At 42.6% G+C, this 19,274-nt stretch overlaps 1 protein-coding gene across 4 annotated transcripts in view; it reads left to right on the top strand.

The window, feature by feature from the left end:
* The window catches only part of VCL (vinculin), a 103,171-nt gene extending 89,226 nt beyond the window's left edge, over positions 1-13,945 (top strand). For all 4 annotated transcript variants that reach the window (XM_040320667.1, XM_040320666.1, XM_040320669.1 and 1 more), the window contains 3 exons: positions 7,543-7,746; positions 9,998-10,102; positions 12,350-13,945. In XM_040320667.1, the coding sequence (XP_040176601.1) occupies positions 7,543-7,746; positions 9,998-10,102; positions 12,350-12,496 (456 nt within the window). In that variant the 3' untranslated portion in view covers positions 12,497-13,945. The remainder of the gene's footprint in view (positions 1-7,542; positions 7,747-9,997; positions 10,103-12,349) is intronic.
* The last annotated feature ends 5,329 nt before the right edge of the window (positions 13,946-19,274 follow it).

The following is a 19,274-nucleotide window of genomic DNA, read 5'->3' as shown; positions in this document are numbered from 1 at the left end:
CCAGAGAGCCCATGCGATCGTGCAGAAAGGTTACAACTTGCGCCCACAGGCCCTGTATTTTGGGACAGGACCATAGTAAATGAAAGAACGTACCCACTTCCTTCCCACACATCTGACAGAGGGTAGATTGGGTACTTCTATATCTGGCGACCCGAAGGGGGGTGAGATATGCCTAATGGATTATATAGATTTGAGTCAATCTGTCGGAGAGCTTGTGTGAGACATCCGCGTGTCTCACCTGCAGGAATCGAAAGAGCATGTGCCTGGGGAGTGAGAATTCTTCGCTAAGCGTGGTGAAAGTTTTGAGGGTTCCATCGGCAAACAGTTGGTGCATGTAAAGAATACCATGATTAGACCAAAGGTCTGCATCAGGCAGTTGAAAAAATTCTGACAGTTTTATTGTGCCATAGTGGAGTGTAATCATTGTAGTTTGGTATCCCTAGCCTGGCAGAAGCCAAATCCCATATGCGTCTGTAATGGTATAGCAGAGTCTGTCTGTCGTCCCCCAGCCTCGCACCACAGGAGCCCACCGCCAGCGCATAGATCGAGTCCTCAGTGCGTCAAGCCCACCTTGGGCAGAGCAGCTGAAGAAACCGCTCCTTGTCCGTCTTGTCGACATGGTACAGTTGGGATAATTGTGATGCACTATAGTAGAGGCTAAAGTCAGGGAGGGTGATGCCCTCGAAGTCTGTGGGGTTTTTAAGCACCTGCCAAGCTAGTTTGTGTCTTATTTCCCACACAAGGTTTGAGAAGGGCCTTAAGGGTTTTAAAATGTTTCAGGGGTAGGTACACCAGGGAGTGCCATAGAACATAGAGTATCTTAGGTAGGAGGACCGTTTTAATGAGGTTTACTCTGCCCCAAACCCCTAGCGGTAGACGGGCCCAGGCTCGCAGCTTGGATTTAACATGGGAAATTAGGGGATCTAGATTCAAATGTATATAATCCGCCGGTGTTCTGGATACGTATATCCCCAGATATTTAATAGTACTAACTCTATGTAATGGCAAACTGTCCTGAAATTCAGACGGCGGGAAGCTGTCAAGTGGAAGAATTTGGGATTTCCCCCAGTTAATTTTTAGCCTGGAGAAAGTCCCGAACCATTCAATTGTCTGGAGAGCTGTGTGCAGAGAGGGGCCCGAGTCTGCTAGGTACAACAGTGTCACCTGCGTACATACTGATCTTTTCAGTCAACGTGCCAGAGCTCAGTCCCCTGATCTCTGGATTAGCTTGGATAGACATGGCTAAGGGTTCCGCGGCCAAGGCGTATAGTAGTGGTAAGAGGGCAGCCTTGTCTTGTGCCACTGCTGAGGTCAAACAGTCGAGACGGCCAGCCATTGGCCACCACCTTGGCCGTGGGCGCCGATACAGCAGTTGGACCCACTTGATGAACCGTGGTCCAAAGCCATATCCCTCCAAGCAGCTCCACAGATGCCCCCACTCAACCGAATTGAACGCCTTCGCCGTATCTAATGTCACGATTACCCATGTTCCGACTTCTGCGTGTGCAGCTTGTAGGTTAATGTACAGTTTGCGTAGGTTAAAAGAAGTGTTGCGGCCCGGCATAAAGCCTGCTTGATCTGTATGTATGAGGGAGAAAATTACTTGGTTTAATGTGAGGGACAGCACCTTGGCTAATATTTTTATATCTACTTGCAGGAGAGAAATGGGGCAATAGGATTTGGGGTAGCCCGGGTCCTTCCCAGGTTTGGGGATAAGTACTATCATCGCTTCCCGCGTAGACGGGGGCAGAGTGAAGGTTTCAAATAGGTGATTAAATAATGAAAGCAGTTTGGGAGTGAGTAGTTCACCAAAATGGGAGTAGAATTTGACAGGGAGAACGTCGGAGCCCGGAGATTTGGATCTAGCGAAGCTGGCTATTGCGGTATCGATTTCTTCCGTAGTAAGGGGTGCCTCAAGTAAGTCCACCTGATTCTTCGTCAGTTGGGGGAAGGTGACACTGTGAAGGAAAGCAGTTTGCAAGTCCGTTGGGTCAGTCGCTGTCGTTTTATATAGGTCTGCGATAAAGGACCTGAACTTAGCGGTAACACTGCTAGGATCCGTGATTTGGCCACCTCCTGGACGATGAAGGGTTATGACAACTGGGGGTCTGTCTTCGCTATGCACTAGGTATGCTAGGAGCTTGCCTGCCTTTTCCCCATATTCAAAGAGTCTGTTTAGTAAAAAAGAGTTTTTGACGAGCCTTCGTAAACTGCAGTTGGGTTCCCACTCTAGTCTGCATTTTAAGCTGGGCCGCCGTTGCCGGGGTGGGATTGGCAGTGTATTCTCGTTCAGTAGAGGCCAGATCCGTCACCGCCCTGTCAAACGCACCAGAGGAGTCTGTTTTAATTTTATTCATGTGTAAGATTAGGGTAGTACGAGCGTATATCTTGAATGAATCCCAAACTGCAGCAGCAGAGGCCGTGTGTTCATTTTCCAAAAAATATTGCCTCCATTGGGCGATGAGCTCATCAGCTTCTGGTAGCAGTGAAAGCCAGAATGGGTTTAGTTGCCATGGCCTCTGCGGTTTATCAATGGGGATGCTGAGGGTGGTCCAATATGGACTGTGGTCACAAAGTAGCCTGGGGAAAAACGCAGTTTTCGAGGATCCGCGGTGCCAGAGTGTGGGACACCAGAATAAAATCTATTCGGGACATAGACTTGTGAGTAGGGGAGAAGCAGGAGTAGGCCCAAGCATGAGGGAAGTTATGCCTCCACGTGTCTACAAGGTGAAAGGTGGAGATCGGTTTAGAAAATGTAGTTACATCAGCACTAGCGCCTGATGTCTGTACCATTTTGGAGTCTATCAAAGGCCGGACACAGTGTAATGTTAAAATCACCTAACCATATTGCCGGTACTGTGGGATTACGAGACATAAAGTTAAAGCCTTCCAGAACCACAGTTGCGTTAAAGGGAGGAGGTATGTAGAAAGCCATGACAAGGAACGGTTCACCGTATAACTTAGCATGGAGAAATACATACATACCGGCCTTGGGATCAGTAAGGAGGTCACACAGTTCAAAATGTACCGATTTGGTGATTAATACAGAAACACCTCTAGCATGAGTCGTGTAGGTGGAGTGATACGCCCACCCGACCCAAGGACGGCGAAGGGCTATTTGAAGTCTTCCCTCAACATGAGTCTCAACCAGCACTACCACATCGGCACGTTGCTTTTTAAGGAATGCAAGGGCAGCCAAGCGTTTAATTTTCTCGCGCAGGCCCCTTACATTCCACGTGAGGAATTTTATAGTTGCCAAAGTGCCATACCTGGAACATAACCTTGCCTCAATATAACACATATGTTAAGGTCTAGTTAAAAAAATAGTATGTAACAGAACTGAAATATATTAAACACTGTATGAGGCATCCATTCAACGTATACACATTCCCCCACGAACGGTCCTTGAAACTCTGTATGCACACTTACAAATCCCCTCCCCGCCTTACACCCACCCCAACTTGTGTAGGCATAATCCCTCAACAATCCTGTACTGCCATCTGGGAAAAACATTAGCATCATACTTAAGGAGAATATGAGGAACAGTCCCAGCCACCGGGTCAAGTAGTGGTTCCGAGCCAGCCACCACAGAGAAGTATGAGGAGGGGGCCTAGTTGCGCTCCCCATCCAGTTGGCATGAGAGAAAAGCATTAAGACCCAGTTTCTGAGTTCATCCGCATAGTCATGGTTCCCAATGGGTAGTGGGGCGTAAATTCGCTGCACAGTGTTGTACGCAGCTTGTGGGACTAATGTGTCCCCACAGCTCCGTGTGGTAAGTAAGTTCAGGGGTATGAAAAAGACAATGAAATGCATGAAGTCTACTCAAAATATATCGGGAGTATGAGATAAGAACAAAAAAAAAAAAAAAAAATGGGGGGGGGGGGGACGAGAAATAAATAAAAATATACCGGCCATTTTTCTGAATGTCATTTAGAAAATGGCATAACAGCGGTTTTGGCGGCGTGCGCAGCAGGGGTACAGGATTCCACCTGCCCCCCTGACCTGGAGAAATGCATATCAACGTAGAGCTGCCAATGTGTGGTGTAGGCCAGAGTAGCAATGCAACAAGGATAGTTAAGTCAGGCCAAGTAGTGGTGTAAACAGGAGACAAAGTTTCTCGCCATATGGCTCACCTGGTGTGCGGTCAGTCAGCTCCTCCATGCGCAGGCCTGCGCTCTAGCCAGGAGATGACCTCTTCGGGTTCCTCAAAAAAAGATGCGCGGCCATCGTGTTCCACTCTCAGGCGTGCCGGGAAAAGCATGGAATACTTTAAGTGATGGCCGCGCAGCCTGCGCTTGGCCTCCATGAAGCTCTGCCGGCGTTTCTGTATCTCGGCCGAGAAGTCGGAAACACTGCCACTTTTGATGTTTCCTACTGGGATGTTACCTCTCTTGCAAGCCTCAGCACAGCATCCCGGTCTTTATAGTTTAAAAGTTTTGCAATAAAGGTGCGGGGAGGAGCCCCCTGAGGAGGAGGCTTAGCAGGCATCCTGTGAGCCCTCTCCACTGCCAACATAGGGGAGAAGGCCTCCCGGCTGTATGTAGTCACCAGGAGCTGTCCCAGGAACGATGTCGGATCCCTACCTTCCGCCCCCTCCGGGAGACCGATGAAATGGAGATTACACCTTCTCAGGCGATTCTCCATGTCATCCTGCTTGGCGAGCAACTGTTTAATCTGCCTCTGCATATGTTCAGATCCGGCCTGCAATGGAGGCAGTACGTCCTCCACCATGCTGATGCGGGCCTCCGTCTCCCGCTCGCAAAGTTTCTGAGAATCCTGCCTAAGCAGCGAAATGTCCACCTTAACCTCCTCGATCTGTGCAGTGAGGGAGGTCCTGCAAAGTGTGATCGCCTCCAGCAGTTTATCCGTGTCTCCCATCCCACGCTCTCCCCCTGTCTTCTCGGCACCGCCATCTTCCTTGGCCTCCTCACCCTCATTCCGACGGTATTGTGCCAACTTTGCTGCAGTGGATTTTTTACTTTTTGGGGGGGACATGATAGCTGGTGTGAGAGGTGGTCGTCTCAGTCAGGTAGGAAGGGAAGAGGATCTTCAGGCCAGTATCAGGAATGGGGCCCAGTGCTGGTGTGGGGAACAGGAGGACCAAGATGGCCGCCGGCCTCCGTGCACAGGCCGAGGATGCCAGGCAGGGTACAGAGCGGGTCTCCAGGCCAGAAGGAGGCTAGAAGAGCAGGCCGAAGCCGCCGACTTGCCTGATTGCTGCCGCCGGGCGGGAGGATCGCCGCTCCGCTCAGGCTACCGGGTGTCCGGAGATCAAAGAAGACCAGGTATGGTGTAGAGAAGGTCCCCAGGCAGGTAACAGATGAGGATGAGCAGTGCAGGATAGATGGAGCTAAAGGAGTAATGGACACCTAGGGTACACACGTCCTACTCCATACTGTGCCAGGCCATGCCCCCCAGGACCTTTTTAATGTGCTTCTTGAGCCACTATTTGGCTGCCTTGTCCATGTGTTTTGGGTCATTGTCATGCTGGAATACCCATCCATGACCCATTTTCAATGCCCTAGCTGAGGGAAGGAGGTTCTTGCCCAAGATTTGACGGGACACGGTCCCGTCCATTATCCCTTTTGATGCAGTGAAGTTGTCCTGTCCCCTTAGCAGAAAAACACCCCTAAAGCATATTGTTTCAACCTCCCATGTTTGGTGTTCTCGGGATCATAGGCAGCATTCCTCCTCCTCCAAACACGGCGAGTTGAGTTGATGCCAAAGAGCTATGTTTTGGTCTCATCTGACCACAACACTTTAACCCAGTTCTCCTCTGAATCATTCAGATGTTCATTGGCAAACTTCAGATGGGTCTGTACATGTGCTTTCTTGAGCAGGGCGGACTTTGCAGGTGCTGCAGAATTTCAGTCCTTTACTGCCTAGTGTGTCACCAATTGTTTTCTTGGTGACTATGGTCCCAGATGCCTTGAGATCATTGACAAGATTCTCCCATGTTCTGGGCTGATTCCTGACAGTTCTCATGATTATTGGAACTCCACGAGGTGAGATTCTTGCATGGAGCTCCAGACTGAGGAAGTTTGACAGTTATTTTATGTTTCTTCCATTTGCGAATAATCGCACCAACTGTTGTCACCTTCTCACCAAGCGGCTTGGCGATGGTCTTTGTAGCCCATTCCAGCCTTGTGTAGGTCTACAATCTTATCCCTGACATCCGTGGACAGCTCCTTGGTCTTGGCCATGGTGGAGAGATTGGAATCTGATGGATTGCTTCTGTGGACATTTTTCTCCTATACAAGTAACATAGAAGATTTAGGATCGCTCCCTTTAAGAAAGTGCGCTTAATTTCAACTTGTTACCTGTATAGAAGACACCTGGGAGCCAGAAATCTTGCTGATTGATAGGGGGGTCAAATACTTCTTTCACTCATTAAAATGCAAATCAATTTATAACTTTTTTAAAAGCGTTTTTGGATATTTTTTTTGGTGCAAATGTACAAAATCAGCAGGGGATCAAATACTTGTTTCCCTTACTGGATCTTCTCCTCCTACTATGGTATGTTAAAGTATAAACCAGGTCTGCAATACAGTATGTATTTCAACTCTTGTTACTGAATGACAAAAAAAACAAAAATCTGGTCATGTAAATAATTCTTGCAAAACAGTGATGTTAAAACTGCCATAAATGTCAAGTACATAAAATAAGCATAACATGTCTTCATTGCTCTTTGGATAGGGTTACTTGGGCCCTTGATAGCTTTTCTACCATTTTCACGCTAACATTCTTCCTTCCAGGTGTGTACTAATTGTCGTCAGTGATGCATGTTACACTGTGGTGTCTGATACTAACCCACAGCCTGTACAATCTCCATAGCGCACTGTCTGGCGGGGGACACGTGTGTGGGACGGCTCTGCTGTTTGTATTCTGCACTGATGTCTGTTCTAGTGTTCAGATTTGTGAAGGCAACATCCGTTGTGTTACCAGCATCCATAATCCTGCACACCTCACTTAACGTGTGTGTATGTTACCCTGCAGTGTTTGGCCAATCACTGATTTAACCACGTTAAGCCTGGAAATTTGTTACTTGTTATACAATACAATGGTATTTGCAGTTTTGCAAATCTCATCCTCTTGTTTCCAGCTCCTCTCAATGGCGAATTTTGAAATAAAATGTTCACCTGTTCCAGTTTTCAAAAGCAGAGGAATCCTAATTATTATCATAGCTTGTAAAGAATTTGATTTGCCATTAAAGGCCTCTTTAAAAAAAAGTGCCAAGGCATGGAATTTACCACAAAGAACCTTTTTATATGGTTAAAGTCTGCAAGTATATAATTCAGTGTCATATTTGTTACCATTGGGAGAAGCACATGGAACTGGAGCTATTTTATTTTCTTTGTACTTTTTCCATTTATGTTTTGCCAACAGGATGCAGGTTTAGCTTTTTGTTTTAAGAAAATAATTTCCTTAATTTGTTTTGCACATTGCTGCCCATCTAAAAAGTGGGTGATGGCAAATTGTATTTATATTTGTTCCTTGCATTGCTATTTTATGTTCCTAATTAAACTGTTCCCCCTATTGTAGGGTAATGACATCATTGCAGCTGCCAAACGCATGGCTCTGCTTATGGCTGAGATGTCTCGGCTTGTGAGAGGTGGTAGTGGCAACAAGAGAGCTCTAATTCAGTGTGCCAAGGACATTGCTAAAGCTTCAGATGAAGTGACCAAGCTGGCCAAGGAAGTGGCTAAGCAGTGCACAGATAAGAGGATCAGAACGAACTTGCTTCAGGTAAACGGACTTTTGTTTAAGCATATCACTTTATCAATTGATGTAAAGTGTCTACAGTCTGTGTTTTTATTAATACTTCTTAAAGGCTGCGTCATCTTTAGGCTTCATTTCCACTGGCGGTTTTACAGCCACTTGTGTTAGCCTTTTTTACAGCTTAAAAACGCCTGTCCATGTTTATTTTGTAAAAATCGCCGCGGTAGCGTTTTTAATGTCTGGCGTTTTTACAGCTCTACTCTGGAGCTTCAGAACGCCCTGGTCCTGCGTTTTTTTACAGCTCAAAAACGCTTATGCCATTTGCAGCTCAAAAACGCCTATGTGGGCATGATGCCATAGAATAACATGGACAGGTGTTTTTAAGCTGTAAAAAACGCTCAGAAAAGTGGCTGTAAAAATGTCAGTGGAAATGAAGCCTTATTAGTAATAATATGTATTAAGCACCAACAGTCTGCTCTGCGTTTAAAAAAAATATATGGCTACAGTACATTTTAAAATACAATTCAATATAGAGGAGTTAGGGGGCCCTGCTAATGAGAGCTTACAATCTAAACGGAGAGGCAACTGATAAAAACTGTAGGTGAGTTGATGGAGAAAGTAAAATTCCAGTTAGGTAGAGGTGGATACGTTGTCAGGTCAGAGCCTTTACTGCGCAGGTCATTTTTAACAATCACTTCTAGAAGACCAATGGACGTGTCTATGATCAGGATAGTTACATGTTTTGGCTATGCCAGTACTTTGAGAGTTTTAACTTTTGCCAATTGAATGCTATTGGTAATGGCAAAGTTTCCCATGACTGATCCCTTTAGCGCTCCAGCATCGTAATTTCTGTTTCCTAATAATAATGGAGTCTTTTATTAGAAAGAATTCTGTGTGTACTGCTATCAGTTTGAGGGGTTGATGGTACTGCAATGACATTTATAAAGATTAACCCTTGTTCTGTGTGCAGCAACAAACACTGGTTCAGGAATAGCTAAACATCTCTCAAATTGAGAACAAACAACTAAAAAGCTCCACTATCTCTGCGTTTAACAAAAAAATGTCTGACTCGAACATGCCAGGCTTGGACTGGATGCCAGAAATGAGAATCCAATGTTTTTTTTCCAGCAAAATTATGAAATGTTTGACCCATGGGAGCTGCTGTATTCCATGCTGTCTGTGAGACTTAATTTTTAATACATGAGAATTTGTGTTATTGGACGGTATTCAGTGTTATGTGGCTAAGTGAGATCACGATCAGAAAAATTATACAACACAAAAAAAACACCATCCGTCTAGTTCCGATCGTTTGCATCATCTCCCCGCTTCCGGCACTATTTTTGGGGGAGGGAGATTTGGTTTTGACAGGTACCCTACTCCCACATCTGGTCATCTGCTCCGGAAGTTCAGCCCCCCTTCCTTCCCCCCACAGTGATCTGGGACACATCACCGTTCCCAGAAGACTGCAGGACCATGCATAGTAAACTGTCTGTGAAGCTGGAAGGCTTCACTGCCAATTTTCCTTACTTGAGCTGCCGACGCCTGCAACCGAAACGGATTTGAAGAATTGGCTTGGGTGAGGAGATTGCTGGATCCCTGAACAGGCAAGTGTCCTTGTATTAAAAGTCATCAGCTACAGTATTTGTAGCTCCTAAGGGCTCTTTCACACGGAGCGGATCTGTATTGATCCGCCCCGTGTGTGTCCGTCGGCTCAGCGGGGATCATCCGTAAATCCCCGCTGAGCTGTCGGTGGACAGGGCGGTCCCCGCACACTGTGCAGAGACCGCCCTGTCTTTCCTCCGCTCTCCCCTATGGGGAATCGGGTGAATACGGACCGTGTGTCCGTATTCATCCGATCCGTTCCGCCAGACGAAAGAAAAATAGGGTTTTCTTCCGTCTGAAAAAGCGGATCTTTGCGGAGGCGGACGTTAGCAGATGCTCAATCCGCTAACGTCTGCAATCCCATAGGGGAAGCATTAGGGGAAGCATTACAGTAAACGGACTTGTAAAAAACAGACCGTTTGTCCGCCTGTGTGAAAGGGCCCTAACTCTTTTGGGGGAGCCTGGAGCTTCTCTTTAAATTGCTTGTGGCGTGACCTTAGTGTTGTGAGGATGTTAACCAATCAGATGCTCTTCTCAAACGTATTTCAGTATATGCAACTTTCAGCCTGTAAGTATGTTAATAACTCTGTATGCAGCTAATCGGAAAATAATTTAGAGTGGTTTAAAAAAGTGAAAATATTTAAACTGGCCACTTATCCATGAATTTGCATTACAGGTATGTGAAAGGATCCCAACTATCAGCACCCAGCTCAAGATTCTGAGTACTGTCAAGGCCACTATGCTGGGAAGGACCAACATCAGCGATGAAGAATCGGAGCAGGTAAAATACAGACAAAAACTTGAAGAAATCAGAAATCCTTTTTTAGTATGATTTTCAACCACTTTTAAATCGACTCCAGATACAAGGCCAGCAAGTGCTTAGGGAAAATGAATTTATCAGGATAAAGACAGGTGCAAAGATACGATTAGGCTTCATGTACACGGGACGTTGTTCAACCTCTCCTGAACAAAAAAACTGCTGCATTTGCGTCTAGAAGCATTTGAAAAAAAGTTTTTTTGGGGGGTTAAAAATAAAAACGTCTAAAACCAGGGGTCTCCATACTTTTCAAGCAAAGGGCCAGTTTACGGTCTTTCAGACTTCAGAGGGGCCGGATCGGGTAGGAAATGCCGAGCATCAGTGAGAATAAACATGGCCCCAGTGTTGGTGGCCAGTAGGAGGAGGAGGAATAGTGCTCCATCATTTCTATTAGTCTAATAAATAATGCCCCATTGTTGGTGCCATTGGGAGGAATAGTGCCTCATATCATTGGAAGCAATACTGCCCCAAGGCCCGGATGAAGGCTAGCAAAGGGCCACATCCGGCCCTCGGGCCGCAGTTTGGAGACCCCTGGTCTAAACGAAACGCTGCTAAACGCAAGTTACCATGCCTCTAAACGCATTTTCTTGGGTGCCAGAAAAGCCTCTAAACTCAACTGCCTAGAAACGACCATGTGTACATGTACTGATAAGAACACATAGAGGAGAGTTCAAGAGCAGTTAAAAATAATGCCTAACTGCTCCTAAACGTTCATTACCAGCAGGAGTGTACATGAGGCCTAAGTAGACCGTGGACTGGAGGCACTCAGAACAGGACTGACCCCACCTGTGTCTAGGTTCAGACCTGTTGTGATTACGTGGTGGTAAATAAAATGTTATGCTCAGGGGAAAGCACTCAAAACTTGGACAGCTGATAGGGTGGAATGGGGCCAGAGATGACCATAGTGACTGCAGCAGGAACAGTAATTTGAGTGAATAAGTCCAGCTTGACTTGCCCAGAAAGGCAAAGAAACAAGCTACACCCAACTGAGCCAAATAGGAATGTAAAAATATTAGAACGGCAGCAAAAGACAACATTCTTGCAGTGTGCCCACTGATGTTGGCACACTGGAATAAGTTCCCATCTATTAGTAGAAATTGAGTTGGAGGAAGTTGCTGTCTAGAATCAGTCATGTGGTGGTCAGTGTGTGGGGGGGGTCAGTGTTCTGAGGGTGGTTCTTTGCAACAGGAAGAACATGCCTTCCAGATACAGGGTGGGTAAGAGCATGTGCCTATATGCCAGTGATTGAATGATGCTGGTACTCAGTACCACAACACTTAACTGCTTTCCATGGCAAACTAACTGAAAATGGCACCCAGTGACCAACAATTGAGGGTACCAGTTCTTCTGGCCTACTCACTGAGTGGGTCTTCATTGACAGGGCGGTGCTGCTTGCTCTGGAAAATGCTGTGTGTTGGTTAACTTTGCTAGACCTGATCAGGTCTGAGAAGGCCCCCCCCCCCCCCCCCCCCCAATACAAAACCCAACTCCCAAACATCACATTCAGTCCACTTGGGGTTCAGGTATGGTAGTTCAAAAGCCTAACAGAATAATTGTGCCAGACAGCTGCTGGTTGGAGTGGAGAAGAGTCCTGATTGAATAAATGTTTTAAGTGAAAATCATTTTTTAGAAAACACGGGTCTGTCTTTACATTGGCAGAGCTGAAGAAAAGATATCACTAGAAAAAACTGAGGTGCGCTGGTAGGAGGGGGGGTTAAAGACTTCCTGTGTGCCATAATAGGTGAGTCTTGTGTAGAAAGTCATGTATGCCAGACAACTTGGCTTATAGGTTCATACACTTATAATAAAGAAGCTATTAACACTTAGACTAGGTTCAAACCTATGCAGTTTCAGAAACACACCACAGTCCTTTTAACATTAGTTCCTATTGGTCACGCTCACATGTATGTAGTTTCCACCAGTTTTTTTTTTAGCATGGTACATTTTTGGATCTTTTTATTCCAAGGGAATCTCATCAAATGCATGTATTTGCATTTTTGGTGTGTTCCTGCATGACAACAGACTTCTCCTAGCAACAGTTGCACATCCCAAACACATTAAAAATGTGCATGAGAAAACTCATAATGCAGCAGCAAATGGGACTCAAACGCACTTGCATTGATGTGAACCTAGCCTTAGACAGTACTAGACCCCTGCTTGTGTTATTCACTCTTATCAATACCTGTACATTTTCTGTTTTTGCAAATTCAGGCAACAGAAATGCTTGTCCATAATGCACAGAACCTGATGCAGTCAGTAAAGGAGACTGTAAGGGAAGCTGAAGCTGCATCAATCAAGATCCGGACAGATGCTGGAATCACGCTTCGTTGGGCACGGAAAACCCCATGGTACCAGTAACTTCTCCATCTTGGGATGGAATGTAGCCACCTTTCCCTATTGTACAAAGCACACTAATACTGTGTAAACGAAAGGAAACCGATGATGAATTTGCTTTCTAAGTGAGCCTCCAGATCGTTAGACGGCCATTTTTATTGTTTCTTTTGTCTAACAATAATTTGGCTCCTCCATCAGTACGTTGCTTAACTCACTATTTTTTTTTTCTATTGTATTAATGGCCTTTAGACTGACTTCTGCACATCCTTACTGCAGATTAACGGAGAGTTCAGTACAATACACCAGATGGCACAACCTTATCTGTTCCTTTCTGCTTTGTCACACCTTAGCCTGAACACCCATCATATTCTTCTGAGCACAGAAATGTAAAACACTAAACTCTCGTCCATACTCTTTTACTTTGATATGTCCATCCTGTAGGGTCCATATTGTATCTCCTTTTCCCAATCTATGCAGAGGACTGTGACTGGTCATTGTAGCATATATGTTAATGAAGTGTCCTTCAGACTAGAAGAGCAATGTGTCATAACTGATGAATGTATAATAGCAGCACTTTGTGTGATCCAGCAGCAGTGGTGTTTGTAGTGTTGCTGGTTTTTCAGAATGCATGAGAGGATTAGATTTGTGTATGTGACCTCGAGATATGAAGATCAAACCTGGTGCCATTCACGGAGATAAGCCTACACAAACTTGAACCTTGGGGATGTGAATAATATCATATCTTAATAAACCAGAGGCCTGTGGCAGTAGCTTTGCCTTTATACTATTAATGCTTGCCAGTTCGCTCTCGTCATAGCATCAAGTGTAACTCAAACAAGGCAATTACCTTTGATAGTTTGGTTGGAATAAATTCCAGCTTCCCACTTGCTGTCACAGAGGTTGATGCAGGTGAATGTGTAGTGGAATTCTTCAGAGTAAATTGCCTACATCCCGCTCTTCCATCTCGCATCTTTAGAGGGTGTGCATATTACTAGCTTCATTTCTCACCAAGTGTTGGCTGGAGGTATCTGGTCAATTCCAATGAATGTCCAAGCATGTACACACTAGAAGGCTGGGGGTTACGCCACTGCCTGATTTGCCTTGGTGTACAGTTTTGGTTTATATTGTGGGAAATGAGATTAATGTATTTGAATGCCATAATGCCTTTTAACACACAGATCTAGTATTGGTTAAAACCAAAGACGTCTATTTTTTTGTTTGTAGAGCAATTATGTTAAACTTTCCAACTGTTTGCAGTTATATATGACTGAAACTAGCAAAGGCAGAGTCTTTCTCATAGGATTTTAGTCAACTTCTTGTTGATTAGGGGGCCCTTTACAGAGGAGAAGGGTTAAGTAACATTCGACCTGCACTGTTTCCTGGGATAAATTAGAGCAAATGTATCTTTACACTGAAGCTCTGATTCAGCTTTGTTCCTGTCAGTACAAACCAATAAACGATTTATATACTTCAGACTTGCATTTCATTGTCTTTTTTTTTTGTTTAATATTTTGCATGCATTTTGGAAACATTAGAAATGTTCTTTTGAGATTTAAGAACCTGCCCGCCCGCCCCCCCCCCCCCCCCATATAAACCAAATATGTTTGAAACACAACAAACCTACCTCTCCGCAGGGTCTGTACAGAGGGTGAATGTCTGTACATCTAGCTACCCCCTCTAATGCATTTTGGTTTTCCTCTAGAAATCTTATAGGGAAAGGAAGTAACCGCTCCAGGTGAGTCTGCTTGGTGATTAACCTCCTCTCAGAGACCAAAGGTGCTGGCGATGCGTGTAGCAAGGAACGAAAAATTGTTTGGATAGCCTGCACTCGAAGAAACTTATTTTGTTGCCTTTATTTGTAAAATAGGATACAAGCCACAGCAAGAAAATAGGACACACAGCTGACGAGTTTTGTACTTAGTCATAGCTGAGTTTTGTACTTAGTCATAGCTATGACTAAGTACAAAACTCGTCAGCTGCGTGTCCTATTTTCTTGCTGTGGCTTGTATCCTATTTTACAAATAAAGGCAACAAAATAAGTTTTTCTTGGAGTGTGGCTGTCCAAACAATTTTTCGTTCCCTCTAGAAATCTTGTCTGATTGCCAAGATTCCTCCACTGATAATCCAATACCCGCTCCTGCTGCACTGCCCTCTATAGAGATTACTTGTAACCAGTGGGGCATAGAGGGTGTTAGTGATCAGCTACCTCTCACTTTTATCAGATTTTGGGTAGAAAAGAAGCCTTAGGGCCAGCTCACACAACATGCAGTGGGATTTTCTTTTTTTCCCCCCCTTGGCATTGAGTAGGCAATATGGGTTCTAATGGCATAGTTCACACCAACACAGTACATTGTGCTTTTTTTTTTCCCTGCACCGAACTGTACTGGAATACAGCAGTACAGTGAAGGAAAAAATAAATCGGGAAACTAATCAAAAACGTAGTAAAGTGCATGCAGAAAAGCATTCGGATAAATCTGGAGGGCTTATTTGTGGTGTGAACTGGCCCTCAATATGCAAGTAGCTTAAAGAAATAATGGCTTTTAGACTAATATTCAGGTCATAAAACGCTAGCATACAGTCAAGGACAGCAGTACACTTACAAGATGGGCAGATATTTTTATTTTATACAGAAACATGTACAATTTATTTTCCAAACAGTGATGAAAAGTTATTACATTTTGGCTCTTTATATCTACTTTTACATAGACATAAAGCTTTGCTACATAAGTGTAGATTAAATATCAAAAAATAATGAATGTTGTATGGGTGGTATAATAAAGCCAAAACAAAAACAAAAACAACAAAATTGTTGCGTGGTGATCCAAATAACAAACTGTTCAAAAAACTATTCAAGAAACAAAAAACTCAAAAAGTGTTCAAGTGCTGAAAAATCATTCCATCTCTGCTTCATGCAAAATTGAGTGAATCAATAAATATAAATATAAATATAAATATAAAAGTAAAAATATAAATATAGTGCAGTGTGCTTTCAACAAACAGTTTCCATACTGTCAGTAAAAGAGTCTTTATGCAAAAAATCATGCAAAAATAAATAAATAAATAAAATATTAAAAGTGCTGTGTGCTTCTTCCACGTGAGAGCAACGTAGGTATAAATCTTCTGTGCAAAAAAACCGTGCTCGCTCCCTATGGTCCCGCACTCACCAGATACTTGAACCCCTACAGGGGTAACAGGCGTTCACAGTATAAATACTGACAGATCCCTGGATCTTCCCAGAATCTAAAATTCCACCGCTCAGAAGAGGAGGAGACAAATGGATTGCCCAATAGTGTGATATCGTTTTTAAAAAGGAACAATTTTTATTCACATTATACAGGGTACTCACAATTTGGTAGAAAGGTTAATACACATAACATAAAAACGTGCTGTAGCTTAGAGTAGCGTCTGCTCTACCGGTTTCGTCGATCTGACGTCATCTGGAGCGCGCCTCTAAGCCCCAGCACTACCTTATTTATATGGGACGTTTATGTCTGAAACGTCCGCCATGTTGTAGTTTTTGAGGACCGAAGTCCAGCCACTAGAGGCCCTATAGTTTAAAAAACCGCATCCGCCATGTTGTAGATTATGGCAGACAGAAGTCCACCTAATAGAGATCTTATGGGATTTTCTGGTGTTAGACTGGGCTTGCAAATGCATCTGTTGTGGTTTTGTGAAGACCGGAGTCCTGAGCTGAAATTACTCTATGTATTTAGGAAAAAGACATCGAGCGTGTCTCCCTATTATGTAAATAAAACAAAACAAAAGACACATTCGCCATGTTGTGGTTTTTTGGAGACCGGAGTCCTGTTTAAAAATTACTCTGTATATTAAAACAAACGGAATGAAACGAATCTCCCTTGTTATATTAATGAAAATACTATGCGTTGGTAAACAGAATGGTATTTTGGTGCAAATATTTGAATCGTAAAAGCAAGTGTTTTTCAGACATAAAGTGCTACAATGAAGATTACATGATTATATAGGTCATTGCTATTAGAGCTTGAGAGTTGCATATTAGACCTTAAATAATATAAGTTAAAAACATATGTAAATATTAATATAAAAATATATAAATATATATATAAAAAGTATATAAATATATATATAAAAAAGAAGAATAGGATATCTTTAATAGTATATATGTATATTGGAAGTGGAGAGGCTATAAAAAGCAGTTAAAATGTATTGAAGATATAAATGGAGATATAAGTGAAAATGGTAAGTATTGTAATGTGTCAGCTCACATTTCCAATGACATTAAAATAATTGTTAAAAATTGGTTAAAAAGCAGTTCAAATCTACGTCAATGTTCATACCTGCCGGCTGGAGGGTATCTAATGTATAGATCCATCGGGTTTCATTTTGGGATACTTTTTTAGTTTTATCCTCACCCCTCCAGTGTTCTTTTATTTTATCTATCCCATAAAATGTCATACACCCAGGGTCTTTGTTGTGATAATCCCTGAAGTGTCTGGACACACTGTGTTTGTGGAAACCCTTTTTTATGTTGGCAATATGCTCTCTTATTCTAATATGTAATTCTCTTGTCGTTCTGCCCACATATTGCTTGTGGCAGGGGCATTCTAAAACATACGTTACATGTGTACTGTTACAAGTAATGAGTTCTCTTATTTTGTGTAAGGAACCATTTGTTGTTGAGGAGAACTCTGTTTTTTTCTTGTTAGTTTTTTTACTAACACGACATGGTAAACATTTTCCACATTTGTGGAAACCTTTCAAGTTTTTAAAAATTTGAATTTGTTTGGGAGGGTCTATTGCGTTGTGGACTAGTCTATTTCTGAGGTTAGGGGCTCTTCGGTATATAAAACTCGGTTTGTTTGGTAACAGATTTTTTAGACTTTTATCTGATTGTAGAATAGGCCAGTGTTGTTTAAAAATTCTTTCAATGTCCTTGTGCTGTATGTTATAACCTGTTAGGAACGCTATTACGTCCAAACAAAAGGGGTGGCCATGGGGGCTAAGTACGCCCCCAGTGTAGCCAATATCTTTTTGAATCACTGGGAGGCGGAACAAATACAAGGAATAACGAGACCACCATTGAAATTCTATAGAAGATATATAGATGATATTTTAATTGTATGGGGAGGCACAGAAATGGAATTACAGATGTTTTTTGACGAAATCAACAACAACATCTATGGCATTACGTTCTCGGGGACCTGGAATACAGAATCGATAGACTATCTAGATCTACAATTATTTAAAATGGACAATAGAATTCACACTAGAACTTTTTTCAAAAAAAACCGACAGGAACAGCTATATCCCTGTAAACAGTTGTCATCATAAGCAATGGATTCAAAATATCCCCAAGGGACAACTGATGAGACTGTTTAGAAACTGTAGTAACAGTGCTGACTTTGAAATACAGGCCACACAAATTATTAACAAATTTGTTGAAAAAGGCTATAAAAGAAAAGAGCTAGAAATTTTGAAAACGAAAGTCATGAGAATGAACAGAAGTAACATCATAACAGGCACATACAACAAGAAAAAGAAGAAATTTATGGATACAGCGTTCCTAACAGGTTATAACATACAGCACAAGGACATTGAAAGAATTTTTAAACAACACTGGCCTATTCTACAATCAGATAAAAGTCTAAAAAATCTGTTACCAAACAAACCGAGTTTTATATACCGAAGAGCCCCTAACCTCAGAAATAGACTAGTCCACAACGCAATAGACCCTCCCAAACAAATTCAAATTTTTAAAAACTTGAAAGGTTTCCACAAATGTGGAAAATGTTTACCATGTCGTGTTAGTAAAAAAACTAACAAGAAAAAAACAGAGTTCTCCTCAACAACAAATGGTTCCTTACACAAAATAAGAGAACTCATTACTTGTAACAGTACACATGTAACGTATGTTTTAGAATGCCCCTGCCACAAGCAATATGTGGGCAGAACGACAAGAGAATTACATATTAGAATAAGAGAGCATATTGCCAACATAAAAAAGGGTTTCCACAAACACAGTGTGTCCAGACACTTCAGGGATTATCACAACAAAGACCCTGGGTGTATGACATTTTATGGGATAGATAAAATAAAAGAACACTGGAGGGGTGAGGATAAAACTAAAAAAGTATCCCAAAATGAAACCCGATGGATCTATACATTAGATACCCTCCAGCCGGCAGGTATGAACATTGACGTAGATTTGAACTGCTTTTTAACCAATTTTTAACAATTATTTTAATGTCATTGGAAATGTGAGCTGACACATTACAATACTTACCATTTTCACTTATATCTCCATTTATATCTTCAATACATTTTAACTGCTTTTTATAGCCTCTCCACTTCCAATATACATATATACTATTAAAGATATCCTATTCTTCTTTTTTATATATATATTTATATACTTTTTATATATATATTTATATATTTTTATATTAATATTTACATATGTTTTTAACTTATATTATTTAAGGTCTAATATGCAACTCTCAAGCTCTAATAGCAATGACCTATATAATCATGTAATCTTCATTGTAGCACTTTATGTCTGAAAAACACTTGCTTTTACGATTCAAATATTTGCACCAAAATACCATTCTGTTTACCAACGCATAGTATTTTCATTAATATAACAAGGGAGATTCGTTTCATTCCGTTTGTTTTAATATACAGAGTAATTTTTAAACAGGACTCCGGTCTCCAAAAAACCACAACATGGCGAATGTGTCTTTTGTTTTGTTTTATTTACATAATAGGGAGACACGCTCGATGTCTTTTTCCTAAATACATAGAGTAATTTCAGCTCAGGACTCCG

This window comes from Rana temporaria, chromosome 8, assembly GCF_905171775.1.
Source record: "Rana temporaria chromosome 8, aRanTem1.1, whole genome shotgun sequence".
Lineage (NCBI taxonomy): Eukaryota > Metazoa > Chordata > Amphibia > Anura > Ranidae > Rana > Rana temporaria.
This window is presented reverse-complemented; position numbering and strand designations above follow the sequence as displayed.